We start from the raw sequence: 21847 nt of genomic DNA on the forward strand, positions 1-21847 counted from the left end.
GAGCACATCACAGATGATTAGTTAAAGAAGCTTCTGAAAGTTAAAAATGTAAAAAAAAAAAATTGTTTCTTTTGGTCTTTTACAATTTCTGCCTGTGGTAAATGGTGTAATTTTGGTGATTTTTTATTTTTTTTTTTAAAGATATAACTTGCCTTTCAAACCTGCTAGTAAATTTTGAGGTTCAGACATGTAAAATCCTGCCATCTTTCATCAATCTTTTGTTTTTTCCTATCTTCTCACACCTCCCTCCTTCATCTTTAGGACGGTTAACAACAGCCTGCTGGACACCAGCACCACTTCAGCAATAGAGGCTTCAGCTCCATCTTCCACCGGCTCCTCTGTGCTCTTTGACGCAAAGCTGGACCTGTCCAGCAACAGACAAGAGGAAGGGAACCCTGCTGATCTATCACTGACAAGTCAAAGCCAGTATGTAGAAGACAAAGACATGCTTGACACCAAAAAGGATCAACAGTTTGGTTGAACTGATTGTGGCCTCTTGGAATACTGTGCTAGAAAACATTAACATTGGGTAGGATCAGTGCTGCGTGGGATTGGAAAAATAAGATGTCAGAGGAAACAAAAAGGTTGAAACTTAAAAAAGTGACTTTTTATGAGTTGGTGCATTATTAGATTTTAGGTGTTACATATATAAGTATTAGGTTGTGCTGCATAAAATGGCTGAGCTCTTTAAATGGGCGGTCCCCTAGGACAGATCTTAATATATTGGTAACCAATAGTGAACAGAACTCTTTATTGCTGACATTCTGGTCAAATCTACAGTGAAAGATCCCACCTAGACAAAACTAAACTATTTATAAGAATGTTGTCCAAAATGATGAACTAAATTTAGCTTTTTATTATTTGAAGCACCTTTTACACTCCTCCCTGTTCATCCAAAACAGGGGTAATGTAAATTTACCGAAAACGCAAGAAACAATATATGAAAGCATTTACAACCACGGCCCACTGTAGAGCAATCTCTTCTGATTTTTTGTCGAACTTTGAGACTTTTTTTCATCTTAGCCTTGTGTTAAACTTATGGAGGTTTTCCTTGAAGAAGAGTCGCACCTTATCTATTTTAGTAAAATCGTGCTTTCATGACAGTATGCCCCAATGTTTGTAGCAAATTGCTATAATTTAGGTCCCTTAATATTATACTACGTATAAGCCTTCAGCCTGTTGCGCCCTTCAAATTTTAACTGTGCTGTTTTTATCGTCCAGTAATTTCACTGATCAAATCATCAAAGTTAGTGGGGTTTATTTAAATTTCCCTGTCCCTCTAAACTATCATTTTGTTTGTAGTCCAGGCTGAATAATTTTGCAGTTGCCCTGTGCACTCAGCATATCAGTATAACAACAGATGTATGTGTTAAATGTGTCATATCTCGACCCATATCCGTTCACGATTAACCTGGAACACTACAGCCTTTCACCATAATGTCATCTTTACCAAGAGACCGAGATTACACTTGTCTTTTCAATGCAAAATTTGTGACTGGGTGTGCCAGAATCCAGTTCTGTCCACATTCTTTGGAGGCGGCGTAGCGTCCACACCTCACAGCAACAGATCCCGGAGGTATGATCCTCTGGGTGTGTTCTGATTCGCTGGATCACACTGTGCACAGGGTCGGACCACACTTTATCAGACCACCACGGCTGAGTTTAGAAACCAGTGCTTAAGTGCCTTAAAATGCAGTTCCTCTAATGGCCACTGTATGGCTTTAATCGCTTTAGAAATACAAACTCTATTAAAGTAAGAAAACCCCCAACTTCTCTCAAAAGCTTGCCTCAACAGCTGATTTAACAACGCGTGCCTTAGTGGCATTTTGGAAAGACTCTCTTTAATTAAGACCAGATTACATCAAATTAAACTCTTGCTTATTATAATTGCACAGACTATGCGCCAGTACAATGAAATGTGATTTAGCATCTAGTGCAAGGAATGAGGCTCAAAGCATTGGTTTAACAAGATTACCACAAAAAAACATTCTCATCTATCTTTAGTAGTTTTTAGCCATGCAAATGTTTCATTTTATTGTGAAAGTTTTAAAAAATATCAATTTTTAACGTTTGTGCAGCCCCCCTGATCTAATAGAAGTGAATGAAGTTTCATTAGGTACATTTACACCGTTGAAAAATCCAACTGTTCTGTAGAAGGGGATGTTGTTTATGGACACAAATGCTGCTGTTGAATTCTCTTAACTATGTTTTTTTTAAATGTTTTGAGCACCACAAATTTCAGGCTAAAATGTGTAATCGGCGGATGTCTTGGCCTTCCACGTAAAGCTCTAGTGACGATATTATCCCCCGTTTCCTCCATATTGTCCGTATTAGCTTGCATCGAGCTGTAGTCTATTGTCCAGTTTTGACGTGAAGAGATCCACTGAAAAGACAAGTGTAACTAGAGCAGAAAGTCCTAATTCCATTTCTTTCTACACGTATAATATATATATATATAAATGACACTGGTACTATGTGTTAAAGATCAACTTTTTAAAAGGTGTCAGACTCCCCAACTTTTAAAAACCCCTTTAAATTTTCATTCTGTATTGACACACCTGTCGTAGTCTGCATTTGTGTGCTTCTTTTTAGACAAAGTTGTTATATTATTGTTGATATTGACAAAAGGCAGAGATTGTATTTGCTGGAAGTTGCTGCTTGAATGCCCTAAAGCCTTATGAGAAGTGAATAGCAATTAAGTCAAATTCGTGTCCAATTCCAATAAGACCAACAAGCAACATTAAACAGACTGAAGCAAAATGACGACTAAATCCAATGTCCAATTTGTAGAAGAACACAACTAATGTAACTGTGTTCTTGGTACCAAAATATTTACCAAGCCTGCTGTGTTTGCTGCTGTAATTGTCTTTGTTAAGCATTGAACCATTGATGGAAACGGGAAATCTGGGTTTGGACCATAGAGTTTTGGAATTGGAGTTCTGTGGGCAGAACTCTGATGAACTACATGTTTGCAGCCATGTATAGAAAACAAAACTACTCGTTAAGTGTTTGAACTGTGGTGTTTCAGAAAGGATAATTTAACCCTTTTTTCCTTTAGGTGTTCTCATTTTTAAAAAAGTAAAAAGAAAAAAAGAAATCTAAAGATGATAGCTAACCCTTAGGGGCTTTTGAGACCCCAATCCAACATTATTACGCTGTTGTACAATGTCTGGTTACAATGAAAAATATCCCTTTTTTTGTACTGTAATGGGAATGAGCAGATAGGAAGCGCAGTGTGGTTGTACAATATCAAACATAAAGGAAATGTATGCAGTTCTCTACTAATTAATGGCCAGGGCTTGTATTATGAAGAACAAAAGCATGGAAAAGGACAACACAAGCAAACAATGGTTCCCTTGGGAGCATTTACCTAAACTGCTGGTCCTTTTCTGGGCTTGACCACCATCTGGGTTCCAAGTCAGATCCCTGTGAGATCTAGCTCATTCATACAAAATGTGACACTCCAGTATCTTCTATCCATGACAAAAAAGGGTGTCTTACTCCAAGTGCACCCACCCGTAGTGTCTCCACTCAACAATAAGTGGGAATGTAGCAGTCCTGCTCTGCTCCTCAGTCCGTCGAATACCTGAAAACCGGTTGAGTTGGTGCTGAATCTCAAAGCCCCCGTTTGTCTGTTTTACTGGACCAGCTTGTATCTTTTTGAACGTAAAACAGTTTGAAAATAGTTGTTGTAGAAATAAGCTTTGCAAGGCAGCTTGTCGCCCAGCTTGAAAGCCCAGCGTAAACCAGATGATGAATTGGGACAATCTGGGTAATGAAGCTGTCAACCCAAAATTGTTTGTTGTTCTGTGATCATTTTAATAGAAAATGACTATGAATCCCTCACTGTGTGCAGTCTCTAGACTGTAATATTCCCAGTTTACCCAAAGTTAAGCCCCTGCTGACAACACACTGGATACTTGTATATATGTTTAGTTTGTTTCCAATGCATTTCTCTTTTCAGACTGTTGTCTCCATAGTTTGACACTAGAATCTCTCCTTCTTGCCTTTTTTCCCATATAAATCTGATTACCTGATGGTGGGTTGTGATGTTGCCTAGAATGATTGTTTACAATTTTATTCCATTTATCTCTGGATATTCTGTAAATATTGTAATTCATTGTCTTTTTTTAACTTGATAATAAAGTTATCAGATAACAGTTAATTGCATTTCTCTCCTCTCTGTGTGGATAGGTAGTACTGATTGAATCAGGCCTATAAGCAACATATTTTTAGATCTTCTACAGACTTTCTACACTTGAAATCATGCATAATATCACCTCCTCATGTGTGATATGACTTCAGCAGCCCTCGAAATCAGAAAATTATGCACATCAGCTGAGATGTCAAAGTATTGAAATTCCCCGAAAAGCAAGCTTCCAGAACTGGAAATTGAGAATAAGGTGTCAGTGAAGCATTTCACAAAATGATACCAAAGGAACTTGTAGGGAAGATGCCCCAAAATCTGACAAATTTTTCTATTTTTTTTCTAATCCGTTCTTGTTTAATCATTTCATTCTTTAAAAGCAGTTATTATTGAATTGATCGTGTGCTGAAGTACTTCAGTTGCCATTTATATTGCATATGATTCCTACAAGGAGAGGCTGCCCTTTTATTTCCTGAATTGTATTATTACAAACACCCACATAAATCTGTCTATAAATGTTTAAATGATTTGGCACAGCTTTGATGATGTTGATCATTAAACTAGAGAGAGATCATTTACAATAGTTGGTGGTGGGAATTTAACACAGTCACAATACATTTACATCTGAGGGCTCATTAAAAGGCTAAATAGTTGGGGATAGGAATAAATACCGGACTTTCATCACTGGAGCAGCCTTACCTAAGTTAAATGGCATTATTTGCTTCATTCTTCTGGCAAACAATATTTGAAATTTGAGTCTTGGGTAGCTGTCCATCCAGTTAATACTTGTTACAACGCTAGCAGTGGTTAGCACACCTCTTTGAAACTGATGGATTGGAATAAAACGTGGTACTGACAGTCTTGGTCCCCAGAGGATGAATCCTAATGACTCTGGTAATCACCTTTAGCACTGCCGGTCATTTCAAATTGTCCAATATCCTGTGAAATATCTTAGTGTTCTCTGGGTGGATTTTGCGATATTTTGTGAAGCTTACTGCAGCAACATTGTGAAGTTCACATTCCTGGTTTGGGGTAAGTATCGGATTTGTTTGCCACTGAAGCCAAAAAAAATCAGTGTCCTCACATTATGTAGTGTAATAATACACTGCCCGTCCAAAAAAAGTCCCACCAAATTTTGTTCGACCACCTTTAGCTTTGAGTATGGCACACATTCACTGTGGCATAGTTCGATAAGCTTCTGCAAAGTCACCGCATTTATTTCTGTCCAGAGTTATATTAATTTTCTAACAAGATCTTATATTGATGATGGGAGAGTCGGACTGCTGTGACAAGTCTTCTCCAGAACATCCCAAAGATTCTCAGTGGGGCTGACGTCTGGACTCTGGAGGCCAATCCATGTGTGAAAATGACGTCTCATGCTCTCTGATGCACTCATTCACAATGTGAGCCCCATGAATTCTGGCATTGTCATCTTGGAACATGCTCGTGCGATCAGGGAACAAAAACTTCATTGATGGAAAGACCTGGTATGTTTTAGTATATTCAGGTAGTCAGCTGAACTCATTCTATGGGAACATAACATTGCTGAACCTGACCAACCCCAGATTATGGCAATAACCTCCCCAGGCTGGTAGGCGCTAGACATAAGAGCATCACTTCTTCTGCCTCTCTTCTTATCCTGACGCGCCCATCACTTTGAAACAGGGTAAATCTGGACTCATCAGGCCACATTTGTTCCTCAGAGATGATGGTTCACCACTATCCTTCCAGGTTTTAATAATGCGTTTATGGTTCTTAACCCAATTTTAGTAGTTTCAGAACTCTCCTTAGTTGTTTTCTTTGCTTGAAGCAGGCCAATAATTTGACCCTTCTGAGACAGATTAACATCCTTTCCATGACCAAATGAGAAGCTCCTCACTGCATCAGCTTAAATAAGTTGTTGCCAGCTGAAACATATTCATCACTGCAGTAATTATCCAATGGAAGGTTTTCACCTATTTGCTTCGTGAAATCCAGGTGGCAACTTTTCTTTTTTTTGGACAGGCAGTGTATTATGATGCCATGACTTTCTGCACCATCATCAAGTCAAATATATTTTATTATTATTGTTGTTGTTGTTGTTGTTGTTGCTGCTGCAATTAGGACATTTTTGCACACATTGTATTTGTCAGTAATAGCAGAAAAAACGGACCTCAGATGCAGGACATTTACTCCCCTCGTAATTATAAGCAATTATAATTAGATAATGTAAAATTTCCTCATGTGCAATCTGTTTCTCATTTTTGGTGGCACATGTGATTTCCTTTGTGAGCCCCTGGAACAACCAATAATAGCCCCTTCACCTTGTTCACAGGAAATAGCTTTGGGCTGAGAAGGCATCTCAGTGGCCTTCACTCTGTGTCACACCCTTCCACCACTCTGCTTCTCTCTCTCTACTCCGATCCACTCCCTGCAAGAGCTCTGCTGACCAAAACCACAAACCCTGCAAATGCCAGTTGTGAGTGTGTGTACTTGTGTGCGCCTTTGAGTGTCTGTTTAATGTACATGCATGAAATGCTGCAGCTCTTGCACCCTAAATACCACAAGTCACTGAGATCAGCAGCTTCATTTAGCCATGCTTTCATGTTCCACTGGGCTTTCATTTTGTAACAATTACACTGCATCACTAAAAGGCACCACTCTGAGCAGCCTATTGCTATTGTCTTCCAGGTGAAACGTCTTGATTTCTACATCCTCCACATTTCCTCTCCTGCCTGTTCTAGAAGAGTCTGAGTCTTTATTTCACATGTCTAACATCATCTCTTAAAAATATCTTCAAGTCGCCAGGGATCAGACTGTAATCTCTGTGGCTCTCCACTTCAGAGGGGGCCGATGGCAGACTGACGACCCCTGGAGACAGGAGCAAGAGGCACAGCCACAGTGGGGAGAGGGGAAAGGAGGACACTGCTGCTGCTGCTGCTGCTGCTGCTGAGTGGAGCGACTTAAGGAATGCCTGATGAGTGTGTGTTCAGGCCAAGGCAGGCGAGGGCACTGCTCCTGTCGCAATAACTGGATGATAGAGGGAGAGGGAGAGGATTGAGTGGAGAGACTGAGGGGGAAGTCAGAATACAAGAAGAGTAAGAAGGGCAAAGAGTGGCGGAAGGACAGAGGCAGTTGAGAGGACTGGAAGATAAAGAGATGGACTCATACATACAGTCATTGAAAGTAAGAGGCAGCGATATGAGAATAAGGGAGACGTGGCCTGAGGAAGAGACCCCATTGAGCTCCAGCATATTATCTCTCGCACTTAACAGTCCTCTTAAAGTCAGAACAGGGTAGCAAAGCTGCGTGGAAGATAGAAGTCAATAAAAGCTCTGAATACTGAGTGTTGGAAGGGTGATATTGAAATTCCTCCATGTGTGCTTGAAGGACTTGTGATTGTTCAAACTTTTGATAACAGCATAAACCTCCATCTGAAGTTTTCGAAGAGCAGAAAGTAGAAGCAAACACAAGACATTTATAGAATGCATCGAAAGGTAATACAAGCTGTGTTTTCATCTCGTCAGCTAAGAAATGACATGATCAAGCCTTTGTAACTGATGTGAATAATTTGGTGTCCGAGAGCATATTTTGGGGGTTTAATTAGAGTAGATGTATCTGGCTATATTTTCAATGCCATTCTAGCAAAGTAAATCAAGATTGTAGATATTTTTACAGCAGACATTCTGATTTCTTAAACTAGAGAAAGCACAGGTGTATTTACGACAGCCACATTCTACTTAGGAGAAATCCAGTTTATCGTGCAGCTTTTTGATGTATATTACAAGACAAGGATCATGAATTTCATTGGTATTTTCTCTTACTGTGACAAGCCTGATGTCTGCAATAACAAAGGCCTCCTGTCCACTGTTGCACCCTCAGCTCATAGTGTATGTGTCTGTATGTGTGTCTGTGAGCATGTATGTAAAAAAAAACAGTCTAGAAAAATCATTTTTATCATCTTATACCCAATGTTTCCCATCACACTTGGTGATGCTGGTTTCAGTCATTCCAGATGATGTGTAAGGAACTGAAAATATAGTTATTTTTACACATAAACCAAAAACTCGCCATGTCACTCTGACTTGTACGTTGTGTTTTCTAACTATATGGATTTGGTATTTTTATGCATTAGATTTGTTTAGCATTATTATTGCATATTATCTTCATTTTTGTTTTCATAAGATGTTACTAAAATCAGTGTATTTATTCATTTAAGGATTTTGATCTTATTGTTATTTTTATTATTTATATTGTCCTTTATTATCTTAAGACTCATCTGTTTTAAGTCATATTCCAATTTGGTATTTTATTGAGCATTTTGTGTACTAAATTTATTTGATTTTGTCAGCTGCTTGTCAAGTACTTTGTACTGTACTGGGTTGTTTGAAAAGGACTATGCAACAAAAGTGCGACTGACTTATTTCTTACTTTGCTGTATATTCATTAGTAGAAAGAAAAAACAACTGACAATAAGATAAATTTGAAAAATTAAACTCACAAGAGGCTCTTTAGGGGTTTCAGGGCCAAAGGCAATAATGGAAAGTAAGAAACTATATTCACTGAGCATTACACTGACCTTCACTGGTGTATTTCTATTTTCTGTTCATTCACGCTCATTTCAGATGCAAGTGTTGTACTTTTTTAATTCTACTTTATTTATCTTGCAATGACTTGTCAAGAATTTTAAATAGCTACAGAACAGCTTAGAAAATGTTGCATAAATGTGTATTATATCTTAAACTAGTTTACAGTTAGATTCCATTTGCATATTAATACATCAGCAATGAAAATAAAATAACCCAATATTAAGGTCAATAATATATCACTGAGGAACTTTTCTAAGTCCATGGGATATATCCTGCATACATTTTTATTAAAAGTTAAAATATCTATATATATTTTTTAAATTTTCATTATGATCACGGCTTTACAAATTCCATAAATATTTAAAATGGAAACAACCACTTATTATTCTCAAAAAATGACTGGATATCACTGAAATGTCAACTAAATAACCATCCGAATTTAATAACAATCATCTTCTAATTAGCTAAGCAGTAATAAAATGAGTTTATTCAAAAAAAATTTGATTGTGTTCTTTTTACTAAGTTGAAATAATCATGACAGACATTTCTTCTGTGGCAATATATCAAATTTTACATGGAAAATAACAAATTGTATCTGTGTACGAGAAATGAAGGAAGTGTGTAAATTCCAAATCACATGACCTGCTCCACATGATGTCATTTCCTCCTGAAGAAAAGACTGGCAAGACCAAGGCTTTCTGAGTTATTTAACATAAAGTAGTGTGTCAGTCAAGTCTTGATTTATCACATGTCAACAGGTTTACTGCAATATTTTTATAAATAACTTTCAATCTCAATTTATTCAATGTTATATATAATATTCATAAGAATCTTTCTGTAAAAATGCCATGTGGTGTTTGGTTATAGGTGGCCATATTGATTTTAGGCCAGAAAACAGCAAAAAATGTCAACTGTGATACCTGTCAACTACAAAAAGTCCTGCAATTATATATTGACCCATTGCACTCTGACCGAGATATATTTTACACATTTAGTAACTGAACTCAAATTTGCTGTCAATATATCTGGAATATCACTTGTAATAATTTAGATAGAAGTATTTCTGACGGTTATTGAAGGAAAGGATAATAGAATAATGTGGTCATGTTTACTGCAGTGCTGAAGCTCACCACCAGGAGCGCTGCAGCCTCAATATGTCGCGCAGAAGAAGAGAAGCGAAAAGTCATGGCGGCTGACAGTTCGTAATAAGCCATCGAAAACAGTAAAGACTCTTGCAAGTTGGTTATTCAACGTCCAAAACAATCCTGGGGATAAAACTCTGCCGACAAAATGCAGATAACTTTGAAGACCTTACAACAGCAGACGTTCAAAATCGACATCGATGAAGACGAGACGGTAAGTGAGAGTTTTTAAAAAATCCTGCATTTGTGAAGGGGGTGGAGTGGGAGTGGGGTATGTCCTGGAACCGAGTACAGTTTTTGACCATTTCAATTGGGACGATCGATAGTAATGTATGCATAAACACGACATTTTAGTTTTAGATTAACTCGCCATTTAGGTTTAAATGTCATTTATTTTAGGTTCAACTTTAAACAGTTTAGCGTCATTTGTCACGTACTGGTCAGGAAACTAGTTTGTATTGCCAGCATTTAGCCGGAGCCCACATAAGGTTCCAGATGTGGGGGGAGTTGACAAGTTAGCCTTAATGTTAGCATTTAGGCGTTTGTGAACCTTTCGCATTTGTGGAAGTTGTTAAAGTTAATACTTAATTTTCTGCAGAATAAATGCAATTTTGATTACAGTAACGGTTAATTAACGACGTTTAATTTAGTAATGATAATGTAACGTTCACGTAAGTAAGCTAATATAAACCAGCACCGACGAACACTGTTTTTCGAGCATTAGTATTTGTTTGCTAACGTTAGCTTAAAACGTCGGTGACTAAGGGCTAAGCTGGCCACTGTATTTCTAAGAAAACTTTTGCTAGTGACAGTTTCTTTACGAACAACTCCCCAAACCGTTAACTTTCCACAAGCTTGTTTCGATATGCAGTCATGTTGAACTTCAGTTTATGTGTAAAACTTGGTTTTGCTCTCAGTTTCTAATTTGAAGTCAGTAGTTTCACTGCAGGAGTCAGAAATATGATTCAGCTCCAGTTTTACGATGTTGTTAGCAGTTAGTGCACACTTTGGACTCCGTTTGTATTGGTGCTAGGGTTGGACACAGTGGTGACAGAAAAGCTGATTTATTGTTGTCCCCCCCCTCACAGGTGAAGACATTAAAAGAGAGGATTGAACAAGAGAAGGGAAAGGACAATTTCTCTGTTGCTGGGCTGAAATTGATATATGCTGGTATGTCATGTGCTCTTCATCCTATGTATATCCTGCCATTTCTCTACAACTGTACATTTCTATACTCTTCATCTAATTTAATATAGTTTTGAAATATTTGTATAAATGCTTATTGTTGCCCAAAGCGAGCCTAACTTAGAATGATTTAGCATGACAAATGTGTGACAGTTTAGTTGTGAGAAGTCGGCATCACAGCTTTCTTGAGAGTTGTATTGTTTCAACTCAGAGGAGAAAGCGAGTCTTGACTTTCTGTGACAAATAATTTAGACGGTGTTTGACAGCTTCTCTTCATAGTCCAACACAGAAAAATACTAGACAGCATCTCAAGTTGTGGTGTTCCTCCAGAAAACCACATAAATCCAGACAAGGTTACAGTTTTTCTTAGCAGCAGCACCAGCTCTGCTCACATCTTTCACTGCTGTAGGCTGAAACTCCACCGAAACTACCAGCTGCTGATAATTCCCCTGATAGGTCTGCTGTGGTTAAACTGGTAGTGTGTGGCATTCAATCGATCAAATCCTTGTTGATTCCCATCTCCCTCCCGTTAGCTCATGACATCATTTTTTTTTTTTTTTACTAAGTTATTGTTTTGGAAAGTGTCAGCCTGTTCTACCTCTTGAGTAAACACAAAACCGACGTAAATAAGGCTTTAATAGGATAGAAATTTTAATTGTTAGGTTTCATTTTTTTATCATTGTTTTCTGATTTAATTAATGAGAATAGCATAGTAGTGTTCCTTGGTTTATAGTGAAATCAAATGTTGCCTTTAAGTGGCTTTTTGGTGAGACAGAGGTTGCTCGCCTCCTTTTATGTCTTTCACTCCCCTTTTATTCTTGTTATGTCCACTATTAATATGTTGTAATAGAACTTATTTAACTGTAAATAAGGATCAATTTCAATTTCCATAAATATTATAATGCAGATGTTCACACACATTGATTTGTTGTACTTTTTTCTCAGCAAGACCTAAATAATTGTAGTTTTCAATGTAATTTTGGACCTGTAGTGACATTTTACAAATATGCTAATAAACTGCTGCAATGTCTTTTCAGTTTGCCAGGGATAGAAGACCTTAAAGACATTGAAGCTACAGAAAAGACTGATTCGCTTAAATACTTTTAACTTATTGTCACATATACCATGAAGCCTGACTGAGAACATGTCTGTTTGGCAGAAAAATGAAACATTAGCCAGATACAGTGGGGCAAAAACGTAGTTAGTCAGCCACCAATTGTGGAAGTTCTCCCGCTTAAAATGATGACAGAAGTCTGTTATTTTCATCATAGGGACGCTTCAACTGTGAGAGACAGAATATGGGAAAAAAATCCAGGAAATCACATTGTAGGATTTTTAAAGAATTTATTTGTAAATTATGGTGGAAAATAAGTATTTGGTCAATAACAAAAGTCCAACTCAATACTTTGTAATTTAAACTTTGTTGTCCATGACAGAGGTCAAACGATGGTAGTTCGTCACCAGGTTTGCACACACTGTAGCTGATATTTTGGCCCATTCCTCCATGCAGATCTCCTCTAGAGCAGTGATGTTTTGGGGCTGTTGCCGAGCAACACAGTCTTTCAACTCCCTCCACAGATTTTCTATGGGGTTGAGGTCTGGAGACTGGCTAGGTCACTTCAGGACTTTGAAATGCTTCTTACGGAGCCAGTCCTTTGTTGCCTGGGCGGTGTCTTTGGGATCATTGTCATGCTGGAAGACCCAGCCACGGTTCGTCTTCAATGCTCTCACTGATGGAAGGAGGTTTTGGCTCAGTCTCACGATATATGGCCCCATTCATTCTTTCCTTAACACGGATCAGTCATCCTGTCCCCTTTGCAGAAAAACAGCCCCAAAGCATGAGGTTTCCACCTCCATGCTTCACTGCAGGTATGGTGTTATTGGAATGCAACTCAGCATTCTTCTTCCTCCAAACTGGGCGAGTTGAGTTTACACCAAAAAGTTCTATTTTGGTTTCATCTGACCACATGACATTCTCCCAATCCTCTTCTGGGTCATCCATATGCTGTCTGGCAAATTTCTGACGGGCCTGGACATGTACTGGCTTAAGCAGGGGGACACGTCTGGCACTACAGGATTTCATTCCCTGTCGACGTAGTGTGTTACTGATGGTAACCTTTGTTACTTTGGTCCAGGCTCTCTGCAGGTCATTCACCAGGTCCCCCCGTGTAGTTCTGGGATTTTTGCTCACTGTTCTCATGATCATTTTCACCCCACGGGATGAGACCTTGTGTGGAGCCCCAGATCGAGGGAGATTATCAGTGGTCTTTTAAGTCTTCCATTTTCTAATAATTGCTCCAACAGTTGATTTATTCACACCAAGCTGCTTGCCTACTGTAGATTCACTCTTCCCAGCCAGGTGCAGGTCTACAATTTTGTTCCTGGTGCCCTTCGACAGCTCTTTGGTCTTGGTCATGGTGGAGTTTGGAGTCTGACTGTTTGAGGCTGTGGACAGGTGTCTGTTATACAGATAACGAGTTCAAACAGGTGCCATCAATACAGCTAACGAGCGGAGGACAGAAGAGCTTCTTAAAGAAGTTACTGGTCTGTGAGAGCCAGAGATCTTGCTCTTGTTCTTGTTCGTAGGTGACCAAATGCTTGTTTTCACCATAATTTACAAATAAATTCTTTAATAAAAATCCTACAATGTGATTTCCTGGATTTTTTCCCATATTCTGTCTCTCACAGTTGAAGCGTACCTATGAGGACAATTACAGACCTCTGTCATCATTTTAAGTGGGAGAACTTGCACAATTGGTGGCTGACTAAATACTTTTTTGCCCCACTGTAACTGCAAAAATTAAAGCATAAGTGTCTTGTAATAGGCCAGCCTTCAGTTCTTTAAACAAATTTTGCAATTATGCGTTTTTCTGAAAGTGTGTTTAGATCAAGATTGTGGAAACATGTGGAAAGGTTGAGTAGAAATTAGTATTTTTGTCAGTGTCAAAAATTCCCAGTTGCATCCACATTACTTGGAATTTGATAAAAAAACATACATGATGTACTCCAAGGGAGACTGAATGCTTTTTAAATGCAGCGTGTGTGTCCATATTATATAGCAGTATGAGCATTAGTGTTGTGCTTGACCTACTGCAATTATACATGCGTATCGTGCAAAACAAAAGCAATGCTGTACAGTGTAACAAGAAGACCCAGATGTGGTGACAAAAGCCAGCAATTTAGCAGCTGAAAACTTTCTGTTCAATGATGCAATATGATACTATCTGTTGTTACACAAGCCCATGTTTTTCTGTTCCTTCGCAGGCAAAATCCTCAACGATGACACAGCCCTCAAAGAATACAAAATCGACGAGAAGAACTTTGTGGTCGTCATGGTGACAAAGGTTTGAGAATTACAAATTGTTTTAGTAATTGTAGGTTTTCTTTGTCGAACAGATCTTGTGATTTTTTTCCCTCTTTGTAGAACACCATGTCCTTGAATGTTGTGGGTACATGCTAATATCGAACTATGATTAGATTTTGTACTCTTCTCTTTCCACATCCATCCACTTATGTCTGTCTGTTAGGGCTGTTGAACAGCCTCTTCTGGTGCACAGGAACAAGTAGTTCACATTGTGATCACTGCTGACATGGAGTGGGGTCAGTGTCCTCAATATCTGGCTCTGGTTTGATAGTGTGTATTCCATTATGCTGCAGATTACTTGTTTGGAGCAAAGACTCACTCAAAATATGCAAAAGTGTTTTCTTTTCATGCTTTTTAAACTCTGTTGTGCCACGAGGCAGCGTCCAACATAATGTAGCCTTGTATTAGTATAACATGACCTGTCGTGCTTTAAAATCAAATGGGAGCTGTATTTATGTTGTGAGTTTCTCATGAGCCAGATATTTAAAATTCCTTACACAATTTAATGTGAACTTAGTATTACATTGGAAAATTTAAATATTGTCAAATGAGATGTGCTGTCTGCAGATGCAAACTATCAAAATCTGCATATTTATATCAAAAAGTACAGCTGGCTATATCATGCATGTATAGTTGCTTGAAGCCTATAATGGCCTTTAATAGTAGACCTTTTTTAGTCAAGTAACTGTTAAGGTAAAGGCAGCCCAAAGTAAAATACAGCCCAAAATGAATATTACGATTATAACATATAGGGAAATGACTCACTGTAACTACTGTTGAAGAAATTTATCCAAAGTCCTCAAAGTGTGCTGTAGTGGGGTGTTTACTAATATTCTGGTATACGGTGGGTTTACCAAGTGAAGGTAAGCCAACCTAGAACATTTACAGAGTAAAACATTTTACACAGCTGGTCAGACAGTCGGGAGGGGACAGTATGTAAAAACAGAAAAGAATAGTGATCAGTTTGCATGTAGATGCTACTCAATGACAAATGGTGATGGGATCAAAGGATCTGGTAGACAACAAAAGGTCAGAGAACGACGCGTCTCTCGGGTAGTTACCATTAACAAAAGGGGATTTAATCAAGGGACTAACAGATAACAAATGGTAAGGGAGTTATCAATGGCAAATGCAATGGAATAAAGAATGACACTAGGAGTAGGGGGGTCTGTAGCTAAAAAAATGTGCTGTTTTCTTCATCACTATGAAGTGCTGTTGGAGAATTAACAAGGTTTTATATTTTAAAATTTGTTTTCCAGCCTAAAGCATCCTCTGCCGCCCCACAGTCTTCACCAACTGCTTCAGCTTCCAGCACTACAGCTCCCGCAGCACCTCCTCCCTCATCATCCAGTTCGGACAAACCAGCAGAGCCTGCTTCCACAGACACCAAACCAGAAGAGAAACAGTCTTCGACAGCTGAACCATCTTCCACTCCTGTCGGGTAAAGCTGGGCAGATGTGTGTCTTTAAGTATTAATCTGCTGGCAGTGTGTTTTGCTGTGAGAAGTGATGTGTAGTCCATGCCTCACCCAAGGTCTGTTTCTCTTACAGTAGCTCTGAGACTTCAACAAACACAAATCTAATCAATGAAGCAGTTTCAACTCTAGGTAAGGCTGCTTTTACAAAGGTTGTGTTTGACTTTTTTCTTATTGAATGTGACTGAAAAGTAATTATGAGTGTGATCTGTCAATCTGTCAGAAATGTTGCATCTTTTGCTAGACTTGTGCAAATATTTGACTTGTATGTTGCCTTTAACCTCTGTTTTGTTTGCATAATTCTGTGTGCTCATGTGTGAATAGAGGTTGCTGGTTAATTTTGGCCCACATTATTTCTGCTGGATCTCTATATAATCAATAAGCAGCCAGATATCGCAGCTCAGCCAAAACTTAATACTTAATCCCAGTTCCCAAAGGCTACGTGCTGTAAACTTGGCAAATATTGTTTTGCTCTGAGAAAAATTCAACTCATGAAGCCGTCAGTGTGAATTATCAGCATTTGAGGCAGGTTGTTTATGTTTATGCGACACAGGAGTTTACCCTCAAGTATTCAACTTTCTAAAGCTGCTATGCATTAACATTGAGCTCAGCTAATGCCCTGTTTTATAATTACGCTGTTATAGCATGACATGCCAGTTGTGTGTTCTGAGTTTATGTATGTAATCTTAAAACATGAGAGCAGAACATGTCTTCTAGATGACAGCATGTTGATCTTTTATTTTCCATGTTATTGTATTTAGAAATGATTCATTTTCCTCAAATTAAAACATATGTTCAAATCTCTCTGGTGGACTTGACAGTGTGGCACGCATGTTTTCAGCTAAATTACTGCTGCACGTTTTATGTCTAATACAGAACAGAACACTTACTGGCAAACAGTATTGGGTCATTAAAGCTTTACATATGGTTGGGCTTACATTCCTAATTCAGACATGACAAATATAAAACTGAAGTGACAAAACAGCTTTTGTTGCCCCACTGAAATTCACTTGCTGTCTTGGTGTTTGTGTGTGCATGTTGTGGCGCTCTCTCTAGTGACAGGCCCTTCATATGACGCCATGGTGAATGAGATGATGCTCATGGGCTATGAGAGAGAGCAGGTGGTGGCAGCACTGAGAGCGAGCTTTAACAACCCAGACAGAGCTGTGGAATACCTGCTCACAGTAAGTACAGTTCTGCCAAATGTTTCTTTGAGCAAGTTATTGTATGAGTATGAGTCATACATGTTTGTTGCTTTTGGCAATCATAGAGCTCAGTGTCCCTGCTCAGGTCATGAACACAGACATGTGGCTGTTAGTACTTTCCGTGTGTGTTATTTAGTAATGTTTACTTCAGTGTTTTCTGTGACTGGGTGTTGACATTCATAGCATGGTTATACAATTTCCAGTGTACAATTTACTCACATGCCAGATCCAGGTTACACTACTTTCACAGCAACTCCCAAGTTACGTCCTGAATAACCCTAAAATGTTCACATGCCGTGAAGATACCTACTTTTTTATTTATTTAACCGTAAAAGTCCCACTGAGATCACGAGCTCTTTCACAAGAGTGACTTGACCAAGAGAGGCAGCAGCAAACGTCATAGTAAACAAAAACAGATAATAACAACAAACATTGAAATATTGAATACAAGCAATTTGATCCATAAAGAACAATCGATTTCTTAAGATAGAGTGAAAGGCTTCCAGTGAAACAAATTCTGACAGTTTCAGTTCAGATTGGAGGTCACTCCAAGCAGAGGGAACAGAGTAACTCTTTCTCCAGTTTCAGTTCAAACATGAGATACAGAATGTCATTTGATCGTAGGGCATAATGGCTTCCTGTTATGTCCTACGATCAAATGACAGTCTGTGTCTCTCTGCTAGCTCTAAGTGGAAGGGTACCACAACTAGTTCTGTATCTCAATGTCTAAGAAACAATTTTTGCACTTTTTTTTTTTTTAAATACAAGCTGTTTTTGGCATGCTATTTCTATTCCTTCGACCAGCACGGTTTTCATGCTAATTGCACATTCTTTTGTACATCGTTTCCTTATCCATCTTGAATTTTCCCAAAATTATGATTGAAGTGTCTAGCTAGCTCTCTGTTTATCTAAGTGCGGTGCATGAGCTTGTTCAGTATGTGTGACATTTTAATTGGTGTATATCATGGATTTTCCTACAGGGCATCCCAGGCAGAGATCAGGGCTCTGCGACTGGACCTGATGCGGTGGCGCCTCCAGTGAGCGGATCTCCGGCTACATCTACAGGCGGTATCAGCGTTCCCGCCAACGCTGGCTCCTCACCAAGTGCTGGGGGAGGTAAATTGCCCATCCTGTTCTGCATTTAACAGCAGCCTCAGTGTGCCAATTTGTCTCCGCTTTTGTCCTTCCTGTACTTGTCCTCATGCTTATTGCTGCTTACACGGTCTTGATTTATACTTTCAGGCAATCCTTTGAGCTTCCTAAGAAATCAGCCCCAGTTCCACGTAATGCGACAGCTGATCCAGCAGAATGCCGCCCTCCTTCCTGCCTTGCTGCAGGAGATTGGCAGGGAAAACCCCGCACTGTTGCAGGTGAAGAAATAACAAACTTTCATGTGTTTTATATAACAAGAATATTATACGAAGTGCTCGAGGCCATTGACGTAGCTCTGTTAAATACAATTATGGTTTAAACATGTGAGTCGCAGATCACATAAGGGGACATTTCACAAATTTTACACTAGTTAAAGGCGCTTATCCACGAGAAAATAAGGCTGATTTTGGAAGAAAAAAAAAAGGGGCTATTGCTATTGAACACAACAATCTGTATAGCAACTGGAAGACAGAGGGACTGGACACTGACCCAATACAGAGGATGAGTAACACAGGACAGCACGAGACACATAGTTGATACAAGATGGTCTGCTGTTTTTTGCTCACAAACAGTCATTTTCTTTTGTAGAGTGATTTTATTTTTCTTTTGAATGTCAAAAAAAAAGTCCATTGAAGAGTTAGTCTGAGGTTTGATACATTGAAACTCGAGGTTTAGTTCTGGTGTGATCTCCAAGCATCTGGCAGTTTGAGTGGGTGCCTTTCTGCGGTGCCTCGGCTCGGCTCAGCTTGACTCCACTTGACTCGGTTTAGGTCGTTTTCCATTCCAATTGATTACCACCTTATTCTGGGTGGAGTTGTCATAGCACGGAGGCCCGACCAACGAGGCGATGTTATACCTGCTGCTCGGTCTATGGCTTTGTGTCAGATTCAAAGTAAAAGAAGAGTCAGAGAAAGCTGAGGGCGGCGAGTTGAAACACTCAAGAGAACAGGAGAGTTTGGGAGGCGATAGAGCAGTATCAAGCCGAAGACAAGAGGATACAACTGGACAATGTATGAGGGTAAGCAAATGCTAGTTCACTACAGTTATTGTGTATCAGTCCCATGTTCAACCCTGTAATGGTGGCAATTTATTGCTATTAGGCATTAAAATATGTGTGCTGTGTAGTGTCGTTACTCCCATCCAATCAGTGGCCTGCACTCTGTAGACATCACATTATCAGCTCGCGAGGAACCCCGGCCAAGTAGGTACTAAAATAGTACCAGGTACTACGTCCTAATGGAAAACCTCACAAACCGAGTAGAGTCGAGGCGAGTAGGTGCTAATTGGTAAGTGCCAAAAGTGTACTCATCACAAGGTTTACTGCTACATAGAAACAGCTGTGTGATGCTTTGTGTGGCTCTGGAAGGAGCTTTCTAAAGTCTGAAAAAGTAATCCTGAAAAAGGCATTGGGGTTCACAAATTTTGGTCCTGAGAAATAAACATTTGAACAAGATCTGCATTGATTATTGCAGCCTTTCTCATTCAACTGTGACTTTTTAACAGATATAGATTCACTCGAGCAAGATACCACCATTTACTTATTTTCTGTCTTTGTGAATGTGTCATGAAAGTCAGGATTTACAAGCATCTCTGTGTTATCCCTTCAATGTATCAGTTTTTTTTTATTTAAATATTTGTTTTATTTCACTGAATAACTGAATGTACAGCTTATGTTTATGTATGTACTTTAGAGTTATCTATGCTACAGATTATTGAACAGTATCTGTGCCTGCACTGTTCACTTACCACTGTAGGAGATCAGCAGCCACCAAGAGCAGTTCATCCAGATGCTGAATGAACCTAATCCAGATGCGGTGCCAGTAGGTGGCACAGGAGGGACAGGAGGGGCAGGGGGAGCAGGGGGAGCTGGAGGGCTGGGCGGTGACGCACCTGGTGGAAGTCACATGAGCTATATCCAGGTCACACCACAGGAGAAAGAGGCCATTGAGAGGGTGAGGACGAGCACAACGCCGTCACTAATCCTTTTCATCATTCAAAAGTTCACTGCTGCTTTACCAGAACTACTGGAATATTATGTAAATCCTTGTCTCTGATGACCTTGCCAAAACCTCAGCTTAATTTGTACTGTCCACACAGTCATATAGACAGTATTACACCCAAAGAAGAAAATGTCATTTGCTCATTAAAGTATCTGTCTAATTCGCAACTCTATTCTGTCTCTCTCCAATTCCAGCTAAAAGCTTTAGGATTTCCAGAGGGACTTGTTATACAAGCCTACTTTGCTTGTGAGAAGAACGAGAACTTGGCCGCCAACTTCCTTTTACAACAGAACGTTGACGATGATTAAAAGAGCCATCCTCATTTTGATTTTTTTTTTCTTACTTCTTTCTCTACTTTTTTGATTGCCGATGTTCAATATATGTGTACAACAAGCCTTTTCATATCCAAAAAACAATTTTACTCCCCACTTCCACATTCGATTCTCTTAATAACACTGGATCATTTATCAGCTGTTGGCTGGTGTACAAGGACAGGCTGTTGTTTGTGATCAGTTGGAAACAGAAGAACAATAAAAGTACAATAATTTTGCATCAGAAATCACATGTGTGCTGTTGATTTTTTTTTTTTTTTTTTGTGCTTGAGGGAAGATGAGTATTTTTCTTTCCTGTAAGATTTGCAGCTGTATTGTGGTTAAAGTGAGGCAAGTTCAGGGTAGATGTGAAACACTTCTTTTAAGTTGACAAAAAATGGAGATTTAAAAAGTTAAAGCAACATGAATGTCACCTTTTTCACAGGAACATCCCACATCTGCTTGTAAATCAGACAGACTGTTGGCAGGCACTGTGTAAGTCTGAACTGTGATGCATGTATGACGACATTTTATCATACAGTGGTAAAGTTTGGGCACCCCTGATCATTTTCAAGAGTTTCCTTTATAAATCACTGGTTGTTTGGATCAGCAATTTCAGTTCAATATATCACATAGCAGAGGAACACAGTGATATTTGAGAAGTGAAATGAAGTTTACAGGATTTACAGAAAGTGTGCAATAATTATTTAAACAAAAGTAGGCAGGTGCATAAATTTGGGCACCCTTGTTTTATTGGTTTGAACACCTTTAGCACTAATTACTGGAACACAAAACTTGTTTGGTAAGCTCATTGACACTTGACCTACATACACAGGTGGAGCCAATCATGAGAAAGGGTAATTAAGGCGGCCAGTTGCAAGTTGTTCTCTTTGGATGTTCTCTGAAGAGTGGCAGCATGGGAGCCTCAAAAAAAACTGTCAAATGAGCTGAAAGCAAAGCTTGTTCAACATCATAGTTTAGGGGAAGGATACAAAAAGTTAGCTCAGAGATTTCAGCTTTCAGTTTCCACTGTGAGGAACATAGTGAGGAAATGGAAGACCACAGGCACAGTTCTAGTTAAGGCCCGGAGTGGCAGGCCAAGAAAAATCTCAGATAAGTAGAGGCAAAGGATGGTGACAACAGTCAAACTCAACCCACAGACCAGCTCCAAAGACCTACAACATGATGTTGCTGCAGATGGTGTCACTGTGCATTGTTCAACTATTCAGCGCACTTTGCACAAGGGGATGCTGTATGGGAGAGTAATGCAGAAGAAGCCTTTTCTGCGCACATGCCACA

At 39.2% G+C, this 21847-nt stretch overlaps 2 protein-coding genes across 6 annotated transcripts in view; both read left to right on the top strand.

The window, feature by feature from the left end:
• Positions 1-4165, top strand: part of znf462 (zinc finger protein 462) — a 60349-nt gene extending 56184 nt beyond the window's left edge. For all 4 annotated transcript variants that reach the window (XM_022203905.2, XM_051938161.1, XM_051938160.1 and 1 more), the window contains one exon: positions 262-4165. In XM_022203905.2, coding sequence (XP_022059597.2) covers positions 262-481 — 220 coding nt within the window. In that variant the 3' untranslated portion in view covers positions 482-4165. The remainder of the gene's footprint in view (positions 1-261) is intronic.
• A 5690-nt stretch (positions 4166-9855) lies between these two features.
• On the top strand, positions 9856-20796 carry rad23b (RAD23 homolog B, nucleotide excision repair protein). 2 transcript variants are annotated; one of them, XM_022203895.2, is made up of 10 exons: positions 9856-10071; positions 10946-11027; positions 14307-14386; positions 15666-15847; positions 15960-16012; positions 16937-17064; positions 18066-18201; positions 18328-18455; positions 19992-20189; positions 20432-20796. In XM_022203895.2, exons 1-10 carry the CDS (start codon positions 10006-10008, stop codon positions 20543-20545), a joined length of 1167 nt encoding a protein of 388 aa, XP_022059587.1. In that variant the 5' UTR covers positions 9856-10005; the 3' UTR covers positions 20546-20796. The 2 variants fall into 2 exon arrangements, with proteins under 2 accessions (XP_022059587.1, XP_022059580.1); XM_022203888.2 differs by having other exon boundaries at positions 9857-10071; positions 15957-16012.
• The last annotated feature ends 1051 nt before the right edge of the window (positions 20797-21847 follow it).

The sequence above is a fragment of the Acanthochromis polyacanthus genome, chromosome 18 (genome assembly GCF_021347895.1).
Source record: "Acanthochromis polyacanthus isolate Apoly-LR-REF ecotype Palm Island chromosome 18, KAUST_Apoly_ChrSc, whole genome shotgun sequence".
In the NCBI taxonomy this organism is placed as follows: domain Eukaryota; kingdom Metazoa; phylum Chordata; class Actinopteri; family Pomacentridae; genus Acanthochromis; species Acanthochromis polyacanthus.